Below are 21,507 nucleotides of genomic sequence, written 5' to 3'. Positions count from 1 at the left end.
TTGGGAGAAAAGGTCTGTCTAAAACTAAACATGCATCTACCCAATAACCTCTAAGAATTTCACTTCTAGGTATTTACCCAAGATAGAACATGTGTCCACAAAAAGGCATGCACTTACTTGAATGCTCACAGCAGCTTTATTCATCATATCCCAGATCTGGCAAAAGGTCAGGTGTCCGCTGGTAAAAAATGACTAAACAAATTGTGGTCTGTTTGTGTAATGGAAAATTTAGCACCAAAAAGAATGGCCCACTGTCACATGGGTGACTCTCAGGATCGTTATGCTGAGTCAAAAAAGCCAGATCCCAAGGAGAATATACTGTATGGTTCTATTTACATGAAGTTCTAAAAGAGATTAAACATGGTGAAAAAAAAACAGATCCATGAGTGCCTCTGAGGATGGGAGAAGGGCTGGCAGGAATTGACTGATAAAAGGGCATGATGGGTTTTCTGGGTGGATATTCTTGACAGGGTTGGGGGTTGACAACCACTATTATGCAATGTTATCCTAAAACAAGATGACACCATTAAAATGTTTCATGTTATGTGGATAATTAAAAAAAACACACAAGTGAGCAATAAATTCTAGTTATGCATTTTTTTAAAAGATTTTATTTATTTATTTGACAAAGAGAGATCACAAGTAGGCAGAGAGGCAGGCAGAGAGAGTGAGAGGGAAGCAGGCTCCCAGCCGAGCAGAGAGCCCGATGCGGGACTCGATCCCAGGACCCTGAGATCATGACCTGAGCCGAAGGCAGCGGCTTAAACCACTGAGCCACCCAGGCGCCCCTAGTTATGCATGTTTAAGTGCCTATAGATTTGAAGAATCTGCAACTTAAATTTTAATATATCAAAAAATAAGATATGTTGATAAATAGAGGGGCAAGACCAAGCATAGCCCAGAACCTTTGTCGGAATTTTCCAGGGAAGGAACGGGCAATGCCAAGTAGATAATGCTGAGAGATTGGATTGGGTAGTTTAATTTCAGCAGGCGCTGGACTAGGGGTCATTGCTAGTTGTTGAGTACCTAGCTCTAGGGTGATTTATGGCAGGAGGAATATTGGCATGATGTTTAGCTAAGGGTATGGGTTCTAGAGTGATTGGTTTTTATGTGAGAAAGGTGCACTCCCCAGGGAGCCTCTTGCTATCTCTAGGAATTCGCCCTGGGAGGGACAACCTCCCCATCAGGGCCCCAAATGCCAGAGTATTAAGAATACAGAAAAAAAAATAAAGTCAATATGTACTCATATAAAAGTTGAAACCATTCATTTACACCATCATTCTGAAAAGTATGTATCTTAGGCTCTTAAGCCAGCCAGAAATGGGTAAGTCCTGGCTATTACTTCAGTAGCTCTGTGACCTTTTGAGTTATTTAACTGCTCACATTTATTTCTTTATTTGAAAGTACTAGTAATGTTAAGTTACTTTATAGGGTTGGTAAGAGTATAAATCAGGTAGTGTATGTGAAGCACTATGAATATGCCAGGTACATAGCATATGCTTAAAATAAATGTTGGCAATTTTTTTTTCTTTTTTTATTTTTAAGGTTTATTTATTTGAGAGAGCGTGCGTGCACGCGCATGGTGGGGAAGAGCACAGGGAGAGAATCTTCCAGCAGACTGACTGTGATGAGTGTAGACCCAGATGCAGGGCTCGATTTCTTGATCCCTGAGATCATGACCTCAGCTGAAATTAAGAGTCGGATGCTTAATTGAGGCACCCCTAAGTGTTGCCAATTTTTAAAGTTTTCTGTAGCCAATGAAAATTTCTTAATTGTTCATTTGGACCCCTTGCTAATTTGTTAAGGACAAGGCTGTTCCTAAAGCTTCTGATAGAAGGAAGACAAAACAAAAAACAAAAACAAAAACGAAAAAAACTTATCTGGGGTGGGCATTTTCTTTTTTTTCTACTTCCCACCCCTTACCTGTATAGTGGTGATGAAGTACACAGACCGATACAGTATGTGTTTTATAGAGACACGTGGCCCTTTTTTTTTTTTTATTGCCATGATCAGTACTTGATTTCTGAGCTATTTAGGATATAAACATTAGTCCTTGCTAGTCGTATATGAAATGAAAGGGGTGTTGTGTTGTTAGGAGAGATAATTACAGATGGGTAGTTACAGATTGTTCTGTGGAAGGCCGTGTTTCTTGAGTACATCTGTAATCAAGAGCTGGAACCTCGAGTGAAGTTTCCTTTGTTGATACCATTCTGCTAATTTGTTAACCCCTTTAATTTTACTCAGTGTTCAGCATGCCTTGTAACCTTTTTCACTGTGACAAGCTGGATCTAGTAGAAGAAATACACTCTTTAGACAAGGTATTGAAAAATAATAAATTGGTAAAACAGAGTAAGGTTTACTACTTGACAGTGGTAGTTGAACTGCGGTAAATCATGCAGCTATGGCAAGAACACTAAAACTCATTTAATAGTTTATAGGATTGTGTGGTATGAGCCATCAAAATCTTGAACTTAGTTTTCATCGCTTCTCTTTTATGTTCTGATACCAAGTATAGGAATAAATATACATGTCCTTAATACAGTGTATTAATTAACAAACATAATGTCATTTTGAAAAAAGTACAAAATATTAATGTAGGCGCATGTAGAAAATAACCTCTTCGTGTATATAGTTGGTAAATTGTACACTAGACTTAAAATTTTAACTTCAGTTTTCAAAGGTCAGCTTATTCTTAGATGAAGAAAAACTTTGATGTGTTAATTTTATTGGTAATATTATAACAGTGATGACTAGGGAAATTCTATTAAGAATTTCTGCTACGTTTACTAGCTAATCATCTGGCTAGTCCAGTGATCACCAATACATTGTATGCCACACAAACTTTTTGACACTTTAATGACCTGATGATTTTAATAGCTGTTTTAACCTCTTTCCCCCCATTTTTTTTTTTTTTTAATTCAATCAGTATAAGCAAGAAGGTTACACAGTTGATAGGGGATAATCTGCCTGTAAGAAATTGTGTTCCCTACAAAGACCTGCAGGACTTGGCACCAGATTCTCTCATGGACAGGCTCGCTCATTTGTCTGCCTATCGATGCAGGGACAGCATTGCAGATGATTTATGGTCTGTTACATTCTGTTTCAACATATGTTCGCAATATTCTGTGTTAATTGCATTAGTGAACAGTATCAAGCTTTGATCCGGCAGAATTTATCTAAGACAGGTTCATGTTTTTAACCATTAACATGATATTTTTTAGTACTCAGGAGTTTTTAGAATGTCCTGAAGTCAGATGACCAACTAAATTGAACTGTGGAGCTTAGTTTTTGGGATAGTGCTGTCATAATATTAACAGTAATAATAAAATTTGGTACTTTCTTTGGGATATATTGTTGATTTCACCAAGTTTAGCCTTCTCAGACCTATCCTCTGTTATTATTACTTGTAAACAGTTGGATGTTGCACAGCTAGATGCTTTTCACATTTAAGTAATGAACAGACATTTCTTGTGGCTTCCCTAATAGTGTTTAAATATATAGAAACATAATTTAGTGAGGCATCTGGGTGGTGCAGTTGGTTAAACGTCTGCCTTTGACTCAGGTCATGATCTCAGGGTCCTGGGATCAAGCCCCTTGTCTGGGTCAGGCTCCCTGCTCAGTGAGGAGCCTGCTTGTCCCTCTTCCTCTGCCATTCCCTGTGCTTGTATTCTCTTGTGCGTGTGTGCTCTCTCTCTCTCTCTGTCTCAGATAAATAAATTCTAAAAGAAAGAAAGAAATCTAATTTAGTGTAAATTTTGAGCTGATCAAAAAAGGCTAATTTATACTGAGCTCTGTAACCAAGAAAATTCTAATGTCAATTTAACAAATGCTGTTTTTCTTTGTTAATACTCATTTTCTGTTTCCACTGTGATCGTGGTACTGCATACCCATGGCTCTTTTGAGGTCAGCGTACCACCCTGTGCCCTGTCTTGCTAAATTCTCCTACTACTTTTTTCTACAACTACTATGAAACATAATTTAAATAGCACACACTCTGGGGTGCCTGCGTGACTCTGTCCGTTGAGCATCTGCCTTCAGATCAGGTCATGATCCCAGGGTTCTGGGATTGAGTCCCACATGAGGCTCCTTGCTCAAGGGGGAACCCGCTTCTCCCTCTGCCTGCCACTCCCCCTGCTTGTGCACACTCTCTCTCTCTCTGACAAAAAAATAAAAATCTTTAAAAAAATCAGGCCTGATTATCATTTGGCCTTTCTGGTATGATGTCATCATTTCCACATTAAGTCAGTCTCTGCACTACCCTTGGTGCTGAGGTGTTTGTAACAGACCCACACCCAGACACCACTGTGATGAAGCAGTAAAGACTGGCGCTTACCCAGTGACCCAGGGTATGTGGCTATGTAAGTTACTGTTTTCTCACAATAAAAATGTAACTTAAAAAGGTATTGTAGGAACCGAACAGACCCTTGAAAGTACTACATTTGAGGTGCCCACAGATCCCTAGGCGTTAGTCGTAGAAATGCTAGTGTAATTGGTGTTGAAGTAAAAGCTCAGAAAGCTCTTGGCAGAGTAGAAAGCATTGTTTGATAAGAAGTGGATTCGGATCCTGGCCCTGCACTTGTTAGGTGTATGACCTTGGTAAGATTATTTTATTTTCCCTCTGAGACTGAGTTTTCCTAAATGGAAAATGAAATAATAATACATAGCTTGCAGGTTATTATAAAGGTCCATGATATAAAAAGTCTTACACAGTACCTGACATGTAGTAGGTAACACGTGAACGTAATTGTTACTACATATTTCACTGATTCTTAAGATGAGCATATATTCACTTTGGGATGCATCTTGTAAATAAAATTAGAAGTTTTTTTTATATTAACACAAAATAATGTATTTTAAATAGGTGACATTTTAAATTTATTGGACTAGGGAATGTACACATGATCTTTTATATAGTTGTTAAAATCAGTGCTATTTCTTTAACATTTTTCCTGCATTTGTTTCCTTTAATATTTTTTAGAAACTCTCCGTACTTGAAATTGTAACTTGCCACTCCTTATTAGCAAACTTGAAAACCTGAGAGATCCATTTTCTGCACTGTTACTTGAAATAGATGTTTTAGTGTGACTAGACGTATTGTGATCCAGTTTTTATGCTCTAAAAATACTTAGTCATCAGTACCTTGTTGCTAGTTGGTCGGTATACAGACATCTTTGGGAGGTCTGGGTCTTATGGGCAAAATAAAATGTGGTTATAGAAAATCAGTGTTTTAGGAAGAAGGGGTGATTAAAACTTCCTGATTCAAATCCCTTAGATTGCTAGGTCTTAAAAATTGACCTGGTTTGATAGGCATACCTAAAGAATCAGTAGTTAAGTCAAAAGGTGACTAGGAGGGGATTGTTGACATAAATGCATGTGGAAGAAAATGGATTCCAAAGCCCTGTGGTAGAGAGAGAAGAGATTGTGTCAGAAGAGAATGAAGAGGAAGGACTCTGGCTGGCACTTTATTGTCTCCTACAGTAATGCCCAAAGTGAGCTGAAATGATGCAACATGGGAAATAACAGTCTGTACTTCTTATGCTTAGTTATCTAAGGTTAGAAGCCCATCTTTTTATAGAAATGTCAAGATGACTTGACTTGCATTTAATTTGGTGGCAATACTTTCTTGCATTTGTTGAATTTTGGAAAAAGGCAATATATTCACATAGTTTAAAAATTATCTCTATATATACACATACAGATATGCATGCATACATACAAAGAAAACGAACATATATTGAAAAGTCTTCCTTCCTCCCCACCTCAGATAATAACCTCTGTTCATGGTGTGTGTGTATGTGTGTGTGTTTCCTGACGCATACACATATACATAGGTATTCCAATTTTTTTAAGAGAGTAGTTTACTATATATACTGTGCTCATGTTTTTCACTTAATATGATTTTTAGAGATTTTTCCCTATCAGCTGATAGAGAGCTTTATCATATACTAAATTATTACATGAATTTTTTTTTTGTTGCTGATTTCCATTCTGACTTTGTTTGAGTTCTTTTGTTTTTGTTTTTGTTTTTTCCCTTGAGTTTTGTTGTTGTTGTTGTTAGTTTTTTTAGGTACAGTTTCCAAATGGCAAAGTACCTAAATTTCAAGTGCTCAAATATCATCTTTTTTGATGATATTTGACAAATACATTTACAGTGTATCAAGATAATAGAACATTTTCATCATCCAGAACATTCTTTCCTACTTTTCCCCAAAGGTTTTTGAGGCAACCACTTGTTTGAATTTTTTTTTGCTTTGAATTTGTTTTTTTCCCCTTCTAGAACTTCACGTGAATGGAATCATTCAGTTCCTAGTCTTTTATGTTCAGCTTCTTTTAGCCAGCTAAGTATTTCTGATAAATACATCTCATCTCTGTTAATTCTTCTTTTTCAAGATTGTTTTGCTATTCAGGATCCTTTGTATTTCTAATCAGCTTGTCGGTTGTTACAAAAATACCTTGCTGAAGTCATGATTGCAATGGATTTGGAAAAAAAAAAAAAATAGACCAGATATTATTAGGGAATTAGGAAAGATGGAAATCTTAAATCGTTTAATCTATAGATACAGTGTATCTCTTTTTATACTAGGTGTATTTAATATCTTTCAGCACAGTTTTTAGGTGTTAGTGTATACAGGCCTTACATATCTTACTTTAAACCTTTTGTCTAAATATTTTGGTTTTTTGACACTATCGTAAATGCAGTTAAAAATTTTAATTTTTGAATTGTTTGTTGCTAGTTTATAGAAATATACTGGATTTTTATAAGTTGTCCTTATAGTCTGTAGCATTGCTAAATTTACTGATGAATTCTAGAAGTTGCTTCAGTGATATCCTATATAAACAATTACATTATTGTCCCAAAAAGCAGGGCTTTTGTTCCAGCTTTCTTGAGATTATTGCCAATATAATATGTAAATTTAACATGTACAGTGTGATGATTTGATATGCAGATACTGCAAAATGATTACCACAGTAAAGTTAGTTAACATCTCCATCCTGTCACATAACCTTTTCTGTGTGGGGAGAGAGAGCTTTTTGAGATCTATTCTTTTAACAACTTTCCAGTACTTAGTATAGTATTGTTAGTTATAGTCACCATGTTATACATTAGATCCCCAGAATTTATTCATCATATAGCTGAAAGTTTGTATCCTTTGACCAGCATATGCCTGTTTTTCCCGCCCGCCAGGGCCCGGTAAACAACATTCTACTCCCTCTTATCTTTGAGTTTGGCTTTTTTCAAAAAAAGTAATTTCATTTCTTCCCTTACTGGTATTTTGGGGTTTTTTTGCTTTTTCTTCCCATATTACACTGGCTAGGACTGCCAGTACAATGTTAATAAGAAATCATATCATTGTTAATTAAGTCATTATAGTCTTTCTTCTAATATAGTTGTTAAGCAATAAATTTCCCTTTAAGCACTGGTTTAGATTTAGCACCCTTTTCCCCAATTTCTTACACCGTAGATACATTATCATGTAAAGTATTTCCTTATTTATTTTGTGATTTCTTCTTTTACCCATGAGTTACTTAGAAATGTGTTGTTAATTTCCAAATATTTGGGATTTTTCTAAGAATCTTTCAGTTATTGGTTTCTAATTTAATTGTCTTCTGGCCAAAGAACATAATCTGTAAGAATTCAGAGTTTTAAAATTTATTGACCCTTTTTTTATGGCCCCAGTATATGTTCTCTTTTGCTTAATGTTCCCTGTATACTTGAAAAGGATTCTGTTTATGTCAGGTCAGGTGGTTAATAGTATTGTGCAGCTTTTCTGTGATACATGGTTTTGGTTTTGTTTTGTTTTGTTTGCAGTCTAACTATTCAAAGAGTTACTGAAGTTTCTGATTATTGATGTGTTCATTTCTTCCTTTAGCTCTGTTAGTTTTTGTTTAATGTCTTTTGAAACTACTTTTAGATGTATACAGGATGGTTAATATTTTCTGAAGAATTGACTTTCTTAGGAAATGTCTATCTCTGGTAATAGTCTTAAAACCTTATTGTTTCTGGTATTAGGTTTTATTATGGTTATTGCTTACATGAACTGTGTATTTCCATTCTTATATTTTCAGCTAATCAATATATTGTACTTGAAGTACATCTTTTTTGTAGATATTTTACATCTTGTATTCATTCTGACAAGTCTCTGCCACTTATTGGAATGTGTAGTGTATTTACGTATAATGTTATTGATGTGGTTGAACTAACTTACCCTTGTTTTACTCTTTACACTTTATTCTGTTTTCTTTTACCATCTGACTTTTCTTCCTCCTTTTCTTTCCTATCTTTGGGGTTAATTATTTTTTTAGTGTTTCATTTTAATTTTCTGTATGCTTTTTTTTGCTGTGTCCCTCTTTTTGGGCAGAGGTTGCTTTCCAGATGACTCTGAATCCTTAACTTTGCAACAGTGTAGCTGTTTTTAACACATCCTTTTGTTTCTATTGGCTGTTGTTGTATAAATTGTATCTAAATACTTTTAGAGTTATAATTTTAGCTATAACTGGCCATCTCCTTCTTTTTGTAGAAATTAAGAAAAAGATACTGTCTTTAACATTTACCTGCATACTTAATACTTTCTAGTTCTCTTCATTTTTCTCAGTGACTTTAGAGTTTTCATCTGTTGCTGTTTCTTTTTACCCTGAAGAACTTTTCCTTCAGCATTTCTTTGGGCAAAGTTTGCTACAAATGAATTCTCAGTGTTTGTTTTCCTGAACATGGTTTAGTTTTGACTTCTTATATGAAGGATATTTCTGTTGGATACAGATTTTAGGTTGAGTTTGGTTTTTTTTTCCCCCTCTTTAAAGGTGTTCCATTGTCTTCCGGCTTGTACTATTTCTTTTTTTCTTTTCTTTTCTTTTTTTTTTTTTTTTAGAGATTTTATTTATTTATTTGACAGACAGAGATCATAAGTAGGCAGAGAGGCAGGCAGAGAGAGAGGAGGAAGCAGGTTCTTTGCCGAGCAGAGAGTCCGACGGGGGCTCAATCCCAGGACCCTGGGATCATGACCCAAGCTGAAGGCAGAGGCTTTAACCCACTGAGCCACCCAGGTGCCCCTGGCTTGTACTATTTCTGATGAGAAATTGTTGCTCATGTGTTCATTCCTCTACATATGTGGATTGTTCTCTTGCTACTGTGAAAGTTAAAGCCAGACATTGATTAAAGTTGGTAAAAACAGACTTTATTCAGTAATGGTGGTAGAAGAGCTGAGCTTAATTTCAGTTTGCATAGAGGTGACTGGGAGAAGGTGAGGGTGGAGCTGGGGGAATGAGTAGAGGCTTGAGCAGAGTCAGGGAAGTGAAAAATTAGCCAAAAAAAAAAAAAAAAGGTTGGGGGGGGTAAGAGGGTGGGTCAGTATAGTGTGATTGGGCCATATGTGTCTGCTAAATGGCATTTCTCCAAGTTAGGCCTCTACCCTCCCTCTGAGGGCAATCTGGGAGACAGAGCTGACCTTTCTGATGACTGATTACATTTCGAAGGAATAGATTTCAGGTTTGTTTTTTTTTTTTTAAAGATTTTATTTATTTATTTGACACAGAGAGAGAGGTCATAAGTAGGCAGAGCAGCAGACAGAGATAGAGGAGGGAAGCAGGCTCCCCGCTGAGCAGAGAGCCCGATGCAGGGCTCGATCCCAGGACCCTGAGATCATGACCCGAGCCAAAGGCAGAGAGGCTTAACCCACTGAGCCACCCAGGCGCCTCTAGCTTTCAGGTTCTTGAGAAAGACTCCTGAGCTGTAGGAGACACGGAGTACATCTCAAAGAGACTGGAGAAGGACTTACAAGGGCAAGTTTTTAAAATAAATGCTCTAAGAAAAGGAGGTCAGGGGTCTCTATTGACACGTGTTGGCAGGAACAAATGGTAAATTCTTTGGGCCATCTTGACCTCTCCCCCACCCCCCCACAGGAACTCAAGATCCTACCGGGGACTTGACCTTAGGCTCCTAGAAGCCATTTGTGCCAAGAATTTTTGTAGTTCTCACCACTTAGAAGATTTTCTTTTCACCTTTTGTCTTTACTGTTTTGACAGTGATGTGCCCAAGTGCGATTTTCTTTGTATTTAAACTGCTTGGTATTAACTGAGTTTCTTTAAGTATGAGTTTTGTTTCAGCTGAGGTTGAAAATGTTTCAGCCATTACTATTTCAAACATTTGTTCTGGTTTGTTCTTCCTTCCTCTCCAACTGTACATTATTGTTACTGAGATTGTTCATTTTGTTATTCACTCTTTTTCACTTTGTTTCCTCTGTTTAGGTGATTTCTCTTGACTCATCTTCAGATTGACTTTTCTGTCTGAAAGTCAATCTGAACCCCAGCCATTAGGTTACCTTTTTAATTTCTGATTTTATAATTTTCAATTCTAGAATTTCCATTTGATTCATTTTTATAGTTTCATTAATCAGCTGAGATTGCCATCCGTTCATTAAGTCCATGTGCGTATTCACAGTAGTTACTTTAAAAATCCTTGTCTGTTGGTTCATTTCAGGGATTTGTTTCTACTGGCCTTTCTTTCTGTTGACTAGGAGCTGACATTTTCCTATTTCTTGATATGTTTAGTAATTCGTGCTTTTGTACTGGATATTTGGGATGAAATATTACAGAGACTCTAAATTCTGTTATCTTCCTCTGAAGAGCTGATTTTTGTTCCAGCAGTTGGCCTCAACTCCAACCTTTTTGTTTGCCTCTAATGTAAGCAACAGCTGGGATTTCAGGACTTTGTTCTTTTAGATTCCTGGGTGCTAGTTTTCAGCAGGCGGTATGTCTCTCCCACATTTGTAGTTGAGAGGTCAGCCAAGGATTTGGGCCAGAGTTCATATTCGTATTTTGCTATTTATCCCCCTGTGGTTCCTTCTTTACCAGATTTCCCCCCTTCTTTTTCCAGCCGTTCTTGCAGCCCCACATCCATTCTCTAATTGTTTGTGCCCGTCAGTAAAATTGCAGTTCGTTCTCTGCTTAAGGTCTAGATGTCCTGCCTAGCTCACACTGTGCGCTGTGCTTAGATACAAAGCCACCTAAATGCAGTTCATCCAGTAGAGTTGCCCCCTTACAAAGGTTGACTTCCTTTTGACTTTTGTCCTTTTGGTCTCTCCACTGTTTTCACATAGTTGATTTTATTATATCTTGTTCAGAGGCTGTCATTTTTACTTGAAGGAAGGTTTGCTTAATTGAGGCTGCCCTACAGGCAGGACCTCTGTTTTGTGTCCTCTTGCTTACTAGATACTGTTTCTATTGAGAGTTTGTAACGTGTTTCAGAATTTGGTAGGGCCATTCTCTACTCTTCTTTGTTAAAGTTTTCCTGGTCATTCTTTCTTATTTTGGTATGTTATATTTGGAGTAATTTTGTCTGAGATTTTACTTTGGTGGAATTGGCATCGCTATGATATCTTCCTAAATAGGAAGATAGATGCTTTTCTCTTTGGTTACTTTGCCTGTATATCCTTTAGTAATAATTAAAATGTTTCTTTGTGTAGTTTTGACAATTTATACTTACTTTTATTCCAGGTGCTTTATGTGTTTTGTTATAAATTGATTCTTTAAAAAAAAGTTTTTCTTATATAAATGAGCAAAAATTTTACTAGCTAGAAGCAAATTTAATATTTTGAAGTAAACCTTCTAATTAGAGAGTGATGTTACAGTAAACAGTCGGACTAAGGCTTATCTATACCCTATGATGGAAGTTGGAATGTGGCTGAGTTGGGTAGTGAGGTGTGCAGTGATCTAGGTCGGCCTGCCTCCAAATTGATTGCATGTTCTGAACAACGACTGTTTATTATTTCCTGATTTATTTCAGGGCTTGATTCAAGCCCAGGTTAAGCTCTTTGTGCTCTCTTTTAGATTCTGGTTCTCTGTGTCAGAAGCACTTGGGTGAAATCTTCATTAAACTCTCATAAGAGCAGAATAGCTTCTAATCTAATCTTTTGTTAATCATTTCAAGGATGAAGAGTAAGCTGTATACTTTCCCTTCTGAGGTTTAAATTCAGATTCATAACACTCTAGAATGTAGTTGATTTTATTGTGATTTAAACAACTTCGTGCTCTGTTTTCTTCTGTAGGTATTTGATAAATATCTTAAATAAAAGAACCAAGTGGGGCGTCTGGGTGGCTCAGTCGGTTAAGCATCAGCCTTTGGCTCAGGTCATGATCCTAGGACCCTGGGGTCAAGTACCGCATCAGGCTCCCTACTTCTTCCTCCCTGAAGCAGTGGGCCTGCGTCTCCCTCTCCCTCTGCCTGCTGCTCCCCTTGCTCATGATCTGTCTCTCTCTCTGCCAGATGAATAAATTAAATCTTAAAAAAAAAGAATAAGAACACTGTATGTCATGGGTTTTTTCCAGTACATCTTCGGAGAAAAAAAGAAAAGGTTTACATTATCCTCCAGTTTCTTGACTTCCCAACTTTGGTTGTTTGGGAATTGAAAGATTTCTACAGCATAAAAAGCAGGAGAATCTGTAAAATACCTTAAAAGGGTGCTGGGTAGTATCTGCAAATGCATTTGTAAAAACCGTCCAGTGTGGCTGCTGTAGCCCCCAGGGCATGGCATGAAATGTGTCTGTGGTCAAGAGGCCTGGCAGCCCCGCAGCCCCTGCGAGGTGTGTTGCCAAGCCACAGGAAGACAGCGCTTGGCCACCAGTGTCCTTTGAAATGTTGTCTCAGTTAGCTCATTAGCAATGTGTACATCACCTTGTTTAAGCAGTTAATAAATTATTTCATTTTTATTTCCAAAATTTGTTTTGAAGTGGTTCTTATTCCTCTTTGAAATTTTGGTGATGTTGTAATATGTAAGACATGGAATTTGAGTTTGTTTCAGAAATTACCTTTTGACTCTTAACTACAAGAAGCACAACTTAGGACCTGAGACCCATTGACAGGCGGAAGTCCAGACTGCCTTTGAAGCCCTTCTTCCCTTTTCCCATAATGAGAAGTGACTGTGAAATAAAGTCATGGCGGGGAAGCAGGGAGAATTTTTCTCTGGGCTGCCCATGTTCTGGAATGAGATGTGGAAGGAAAAGCTCGAGGTCTTCCTGGTCTCTCTCCTGCAGGTGTATTGGTTTTTGAAAACTAGACCTAGCTGATTTTTCATATACTCCTATCGTCTTAAGAATTTGGTGCTTTCACATATCTTTAGTCCTCGTAGCAGTTAAAACTTTTAAGGTGTTAGGTTATGTTTGAGTGACTTCAGAATGCACTTCCTTCTCCTATGTAGTATTTGCAAAACTGAATAAAAAAGTATCTCAAACAAATAATGTGAAAATCTTAACTGCGGGTATGTATCTAACTTAAGTGAAATTTTTCCTGTATTGAAAAGACCAGTTGACATCCATTTTTAGATAAGTTTTTTAAAAAACTAGATTATAAAATGAATCACTCTTAGTAAGGCTAATGGCATAGGTATAGTCCTTTGTCGTGAGTAGAAGAAATTGGAAAGGGCATTATAGGTATGATTTCATGAAGCTAGAGAGCATTGATGTTCACATTTTTAAAACATAATCATAACTTACCTGGAGTCACATGTTCCATTTTATTGGCTTCCTTCATATGGAAAATATAGAAAGCAGCGCGAAAAGCCCGTGAAAAAGTGAAGCGACATATATATTTTCTGGGTGAAGGAAGTATTCTGTACATTTTCCATGTTTTACATCATGGTATTTTGAATAACCATGCTTCCATGTTCACATCAATTTTTTGTTTTTCAATTTATGCACAGCACTTGCTCTGAAATTTGGGGACTGAGTACACCAAATACGATAGATCAGTGGGATACAACAGGCCTTTACAGCTTCTCTGAACAAACCAGGTGAATATTCTGCCCTCTATGGAATCCTAGCAATCTTGGGGCGGGGGGCTGTTTTGGAAAACCTGTTACGGGTTGCTCAGTATCATTTTGCCTAGGATGTTTCCTTAATGTAAATAAGGCATGGCATTTAAAATACCTGCTTGCCGGTATTAACGATATATTAAATGTGTCAGCTGATGTTTTGATCAATGAAATTTTAGTTTTGAACCTTCTTTAAATTATTGCATCCCCTAAAGAATAGGAACTTTGATACCTATATTCTCATTTGAGTTTGAGATTAGATTATAATCTGTTGTTGGCCTAATTTTCAAGTAGATCTATAACCAGTTTTTGCTAAATTTCTTGCTATCATCTAAATCTCATCTTCTTTATACTAATAAATACATAGTTATTTACCAACCCCCTTATATCACAGTTAACGCTAGGCTAACTCATTTTATGTTCTCTCTATTTTTTTTTTTTAAATCACCTTATTCTCTTTTGGAGCATTTTGGTATTTGTCCATTTCATCTCATTGTATTTCATCACCATCTGCATTATTGTGTGAGCTCTAGAACTACACCTCGGTACTCAGAACAGTCACAACTGGGTAATGAGCTACATTAGTTTGAGTAAGTTACTTTACATCCTTGTTGGTACTTACCATTTTTCACACTAGTTCCTTTTTTTGATAATTCAGTCATCTACAGTATTAATGCCCTCCAAAGCATCCCTAATTAAGAGTTCGATTTACTCAAGATGGAAGTTGGCAAAAATTTTTCAAGTATACTAGATGGTCCTTTTTTAAAACTCAGTTTCTTCCCAAGTGGTTAGCCACTCACTGACATATTTAGCATATTTATGAGAAACACCTGCTAGTGCCGCTGTTTACTTTTATAGCAGACCCATTAAACAGTACATTTTTCTTCCTTGTACTCACTAAAACTAACTGAATGTCTGTCATTCCTTTCTTTATGCTCTTACTGTATGAATTTAGCCCAATCGACTATGCCTGTTTTGTTTTTAAAGTTCCCACCTTTCTCTCCCCTTGCTTCTCAACAGGTCTTTGGATGGCCGTCTACAAGTGTCCCATCGGAAAGGACTGCCACATGTGATATATTGCCGATTGTGGCGCTGGCCTGACCTTCACAGTCACCATGAGCTCAAAGCAATCGAAAACTGCGAATATGCTTTTAATCTTAAAAAGGATGAAGTATGTGTAAACCCTTACCACTACCAGAGAGTTGAGACACCAGGTAGAAAAATCGGGGCTTTTTTCCCTTGTTTTAAATTAAATGCTTGAACTTAAGTATGTTAGGTACTCCTAGGTAATTGCCCCTGGGAAACTTTGGTGTAAAATTCTGATAAATTACCTCAAATACAGTGCATTATTTGCTACTAATTAAAAGGACTTTTTAAATGTTTTAAATAGGGAAAAAGAAACCATTAGAGGGTCAGATATGTCAGTTTCTTGGGAGAGCATGCCATTTGACCTCAGAGTTACAGATCTGGGAAATTCTAATCCCCACATTCACAGACTGCTTGGAACTAAACTAATAGACCTCTTTACCTGTCTGCTGCCTAAGCTGTGTTCAGTCGTTTCGTTCTTTGAGCATCTTTTTGAAGTCCTTTAGTGGCATGGATTACATCTAAGCAGATTAGTGAAGTTCATAGCAAGACTTTTAGTTTACTTAGCTGTGTACTTGAAACTTTCAGAGCGAATACAGCTATATTTTTAGAAATGGCCTAAATCTGACTTCACAGATCTTTCTGCACCTTTTCCACTGGGAATTTATGAACTGTTACGGTAATATAGTATTACCAGAATGCCCTTGTTCCTTAAAGTACAGGATAAATTGGAACTTGGAAATTGAGATTCTGGACTCCATGGCAAGTTAAAACCAATCAGATTTGTCGGTTTCTCAGCTAGTATAATTCCAAATTGTTGAACCCTAAATTTTAAAAATTAATCAGGCTGCTCTCTTCTTTTTGTATGTGTGGAGTTTTTCAAAGAAGGTCTAGTGTGTGCCCCTCCCCCAGCACCCATCCTTGCTTCCTTGCTGTTAACCTGGATCCCTCTACCTCTTCCAGTTCTGCCTCCCGTACTGGTGCCGCGGCACACTGAGATCCTAACAGAGCTGCCTCCTCTGGACGATTATACCCACTCCATTCCAGAAAACACTAATTTCCCAGCGGGAATTGAGCCACAGAGTAATTACATCCCAGGTATTTTTGCCTTCCAAATCTCCTAAAAATTGGGATAGATAAAAATTTTGTTCCTAAAACATTCAAGTATTCGTGAATTGTGATTTGACTTCTTAAAAAAAGGCTTCTGGATTTTGAATAGACAAATCTGCTTTGCGGGTTGATGATTTTATGACATGTGTAAGCCTCGTACTTTAAACGCTTTTGTCTGGAGAAAAGTTTTACGTTATATTTCATTTTCTTTTGCAGTGGCTTTAATCAAAGTACTGTGAGAAGCAGAAAAGAAAAGATCTTAGTAAGTTTGTCTTAGTTGTTGAAGCTAAGAGAGATACAGAATGTAAGCAAAATAAGTGGTAGAAGAAAAAAGTGTTCCTGAAACAAGTGACATAATCATTTTCATAAATAGTTTGATAATGTTGGAAAGAAACGTAACATTTCTGTAGGAGATACAATATTTGATTTCTAAGATGTAGCAGCGCTGCAGTACTGAAAATCATAACTCCTCTCATTTAGTTTTTTCGTCTGGGCTTCAGTAACCTCTGCTGAAAGAGAAATTAATTTAATCACATGGTTCTCAAATTACTGTATTATATATGGCTCTGATTATTATGTAATCTGGTAATATTCCCTGATGCAGTTTTAGTTTTCATTATTTTTTTAAAAAGAACAACTAATATTTTCTTACTTTCTTTATTTGTATTTCCCTTTTTTGTTTTTTGGGTTTTTCCCTAGCAGAAACTAAAGATACAATACTAGAATGAGGATTGAGCTATACATCAGATATTTTAGTGTCTCCGGTTTTTTCTCCTGTTGTAATATTTCTCCACTCCACTCTGGCTTTTTTTTTTTTTTTTTTTTTAAATGCAACAGAAAATATGTAAGGAACTTAGTTTCAAGTACATTTAAACAAGATTTCTTTAATGTGACTCATGGAAATAATGCTTGTTCATCGAAGACAATTTTAAAAACCTAAGCAAGGATTTTTAAAAAATAGCTTATTTTAAAGGTAGAAAGTGTTTCCTGATTGGTTTAATATGCATTTTTAAACTATTATTTTATTCCAAAAGAGAGTTTAAGGCTTCCTTTTAGGTTGATCGGAAACAAACTGTTTGAGAAGTTGGGAGAGAAGGGTGCAGAGCAGATGGAGTATGAGGACTAGTGGGGTCAGGACTGAAAGAGCCCTTGCTTGGGAGAAGACTTAGCTGGACGTGGTTATGTGTGTACGGTGTAGGGGGTGCATTTTAGTCCTTGATGTGGGAATTTGTATTACTCAACAATACCAGGAAACCGAGGTGTAAGCATACAGTCTTGTAAGACACCTCCCCAATAATTATTTGGAAGGATGTTAATCAAAGTGACTAGTGGCTTTTACTTATGGAGATGTTTGGGTTTATTTTCCTTTCTTTATTTGTTTAGATTTGGTTTATTTTAAAAGTAGAAGATCAAAAGCTGGTCACACCTATTTGCTTTTCTGGACAATGGGGCTTTACCCGGTGCCAGCCGACAGTGAAAGCTAAGGGCTCATTTTTTGTTCCACTTCAAAAGAAATTTTAGTATTTTCTCCAGAATGCTTAATAGCTTTATTATTTATTATTTTAAGGTAATAATGGAGAAAAGTAAAACAGGATAAACTATTTTAAAATGAAGGTCAGCATTTCTTCCTCTTTAAGACGTGGGTGTTTAAACTGACAAAATGTAGCCCTGTTTAATTTTGTTAGCTTTAACCTTTAAGATAGTACGTACTGACACATACTGATCTTGTTTTTGTGTTCTTTTTTGTTTGAGTGTAGAAGGTATTTTATTTTATTCTTGGGATTTCATCGTAACGATCCTGGGGTACTGGCACTAAATGAAGAGTTCTCTGCTTAGGGTCGATGTGCGCTTAGCTCAAGGGGGAGTTTCAGTGAAGGGTTCGGTGGATGAGCCCTTTCACCCACATTTCTCCCTCTCCCTTTGGGTCATTACATCACCTCAGATGGCTTCAAACTGCCCAGCCATGAAAATACTAAACCATTGATAGTCACTTAAACTTTTTCTTCCCTGAAATTATAACTGGTAAAATTATATACGTATATTTATTTTATATGAAGCTTATTCAGCTATTCACACGCCTCTAGAATATAAACATTTCGTTCCTTAAACGTGTTGGAAATGGCACAGTAGAATCTTCTTTTCAGGGAGTATTTTGCCTCAGGTTTGTGCAGTAGTCTGTGTTTGAATTTAAATTTCTGCCTCAAACACTCACAATTTACTGGTTAGAGATCCATGGAGAAATGTACTTTTTAGGTGGAATTTAAGCCTGTCCTGTCCTGAAACGTATTATCGTATTTTGCCCCATTGAACCTAATGTAAGCCCATATTACCATGTAATCTGAAATCTCATGTGTGTTGTGTGTTCTTTAATCATCTCCTAGATGTACCTATCCATGATGGCCATTAGTTTTTTTTTTAAAAAAAAGGAAAAGAAAAGAAAAGTAGGTACTAATGTCTTTATGTCTTTGAAGCATACTGATTCAGAACTGAGGCATCTTGGAAGTTCTATTTTTGGCTCTTGCCCCAGAAAACATACATATGGGAATGAGCCAGATATGTAAATAATAGCTAAGAAAATATGCCTAGAGAGCTTGGTTATATTACAAGTAGGCTTTAAGGATTCACCTGTAAGATTTGGATCAGAACCTGAATCATATGCCCTCAATACCAAATACTATGTTTTATAATAACGTTATATAATTTTCATGTTTATTATTCAGAGTGATTCTTTGGTTATCTTTGGTAGCTAGGAGAAAGGTGGTGAGATTGCATTTGCAGCTGTGCTTATTTGTTCTAAACTTTTGTAGAAACGCCACCTCCTGGATATATCAGTGAGGATGGAGAAACAAGCGATCAACAGTTGAACCAAAGTATGGATACAGGTAAAACTTATTTTTCAAAATTTCCTCAGTGATGAGATACACATTTTTTGCCCTGCTTAAAACCCACGAGAATTATTTGTGACTCTTCAATGTGGAGAAGTTGGGACATACATCACAGAAAGAACTTTCTGTTTTGATGTAATTGTATTTGAACCTTCCAAAGGAGGGCCCTCTTGTCAATGAAAAAGTTACACATGCTACTCTGCAGAATAATTGTTAATAATTTTCTCTCATTAGATTAAATGAAAATTAGCACTCTCGCAGTTTCCTGTTTAAGTCTTCTGTGCTTCTGTTCAAAGTTTTAGTTACCCAATGAATAAATGTCTTTGTGATGAAAAACCAAAATGAGCCCACTAACAGATTTTCTGAGAAATTTGGAGGATGAGGATCAGATTTTCAGGGCTCCTTTAACTGAATCGTGAGTTCTGAGTGGTAGTAGATGGTTCACACAAAATACCTTGTACCTGACCTAATTAAATTAATTTCTCATTTTTAACTATCCACTCCACAGACACAGTGGAGAAAAAGTTTTAGCATGTAATGAGTATTACACATGTCAGAGCTTTAAAACAGTTGTTCCGTGATAAAATGTATAATCCACCAGAACTAACTAGGTTAGCAGTGAAGTAGCCGCGGTGTCATTGTCATCGTCTGGTTTGCTCTGTTCCACCCTGTCTGTAATCTTGAGGACTGGATACTTGAATGTCACAGCCTGTCAGATTACATTGTCAGCTTTTCTACACAGTTTATACTAAAGCATTCTGTAGTTATGATAATCCAAGTTATTTTTAAATGAATTAACATTGGCGGCAGGGGGTGGACTGGGAACTGGCTTTTGCAATAATTCTGTTGTTTAAATCTTTCCGTTATTAAACTCCCAGATAAAGAAGCTTCTGTTCTAGCTAATCATACGTGTAACTGTTCAGAGTAGTAGATAACCCAGAAATACAGATAATCTAATGATCACTGGAAATAACATGTACCTCTTAATGTAGATGTCTTACTACAAATGGTATTTGGCTTCCCAAATACACCTTCCTCATACACCCATATATGCCAAAGATCGGTATTCCTGAACCAATCATGTTCCTTTTTGATGGACCACCGCCACTGTGACTTTTGAAAGTGAATGCCAAGAAAAAGATGCTCGACATCATTAGCACTCAGGGAAATGCAAATCAAAACCACAGTGCCCACCTCACTTGGGACTTCACACCCACTACAATGTCTGTGATCAGAAAAGGACAGTGGCAAGCGTTGGTGAGGACATGGACAAGTTGGAGTCTTCATGTGTTGCTGTCAGGAATGCAGAAACGGTTGGGTTGCTTTGGAAAAGTTGGTTTTTCCTTCAAAAGTTAAACAGAGAGTAACAGTATGATCCAGCAGTTTCACTCCTGGGTTTAGGCCCAAGAAAATTTTAAACACGTCCACACAAAACTTGTACACAAGTGTTCATTGAAGTATTATCCATCCTAGTCCAGAATTGGAAGTGACACAATTGTCCATCAGGTGATGAATGGACAAATTAAATGAGGTGTTATTCGTATGTCAAAATATTATTCAACTGTATGAAAAAGCAATGTACTGATACATGGTATGATATAGATGAACCTTAGAAGCACTGTATTAAATGAAAGAAGCCGGACGTAGAAGGCCATGAGGTTTCCATTAGTGCTCAGAGCCCACTTTGATCATAGAGCTGACACAGGGGAGGAGCAGTAACTCAGAGGTAATCAGTGGGTATGATAAAGGGTCAGGTTTGAGAAGGGAGAATAATGGACTCAACTAAAAATGGATTCAGTGTTTGGGGGGTTGCTTTGAACCTAACCTCATATTTCTAATTCTGTTACTTTTTCAAAACAATGCATGTAGAATATTTCTTGTAGTGATCATGTGCATATTTGATTCATGAGATGCTAAGAGTTGCTTTGACTACCAGTCTTCTCTCTGGTGTCCATTCCTTTTTCGGTGCTATGGCAAGAAAGTTCTAACCGATCTAGGACCCCAATTTAGAACAAAACTGAACTCTCTTTAAACTCTGGTTTTTTAAGAATTGTGGGAATTTTCTAGATACTTCATTGATTTTTAACTGAATTCTATCATGGTTCAAAATATACTATGCATGATGTCAGTCTTCGGAAATTTACTGAAAGTTATTTTATGCCACAACATGTCTTATTTGTGTTGAGAAGAATTCTGTGTATAATTGAAAAGAATGTTCTGCACTTGCAGAGTTCTCTAACGTCATTTAGGGCATGTTTGATGGTGGTGTTTAGATCTTCCTAATCCTCTCATTTTTTTTCTACTTGTCCTCTCAGTAATGGAGAGCGGTGTTAGTGTCTCCAGCTCTGATTTTGGTCCTGTCAGTTTTTGCTTCATGGGTTTTGAGTCTCTGTCTTCACTGGCGCGCACTTAGAATGATGATGTCCCTCGGATGAATTGCCCCTTGTTATAAAGTGTGTCTCCTGTTCATAATCACCATGATTTATTTCAGTGGCTTTGTGGTATAGCTTTCATCCATTTACTTGCAGTCTGTCTTTATCTTTATATGTGAAATGTGTTCCTTGGGGACAGCACTGCATGTCTTTGTCAATCTCTTTTAATTGGAATATTTAGTCTATTTTTAT

General features: G+C 36.9%; 1 protein-coding gene across 5 annotated transcripts in view; it reads left to right on the top strand.

Moving 5' to 3' along the window:
- Positions 1–21,507, top strand: part of SMAD2 (SMAD family member 2) — a 79,127-nt gene that overhangs the window by 39,521 nt on the left and 18,099 nt on the right. For 4 of the 5 annotated variants that reach the window (XM_046024590.1, XM_046024593.1, XM_046024589.1 and 1 more), the window contains 4 exons: positions 13,692–13,781; positions 14,823–15,016; positions 15,852–15,986; positions 18,806–18,880. In XM_046024590.1, the coding sequence (XP_045880546.1) occupies positions 13,692–13,781; positions 14,823–15,016; positions 15,852–15,986; positions 18,806–18,880 (494 nt within the window). The remainder of the gene's footprint in view (positions 1–13,691; positions 13,782–14,822; positions 15,017–15,851; positions 15,987–18,805; positions 18,881–21,507) is intronic. The other variant, XM_046024592.1, reaches the window with a different exon arrangement.

This window comes from Meles meles, chromosome 12, assembly GCF_922984935.1.
Source record: "Meles meles chromosome 12, mMelMel3.1 paternal haplotype, whole genome shotgun sequence".
NCBI classification, from domain to species: Eukaryota; Metazoa; Chordata; class Mammalia; order Carnivora; family Mustelidae; genus Meles; species Meles meles.
The sequence above is the reverse complement of the archived record's forward strand: the minus strand, read 5'-3'. Positions and strand labels throughout refer to the sequence as shown.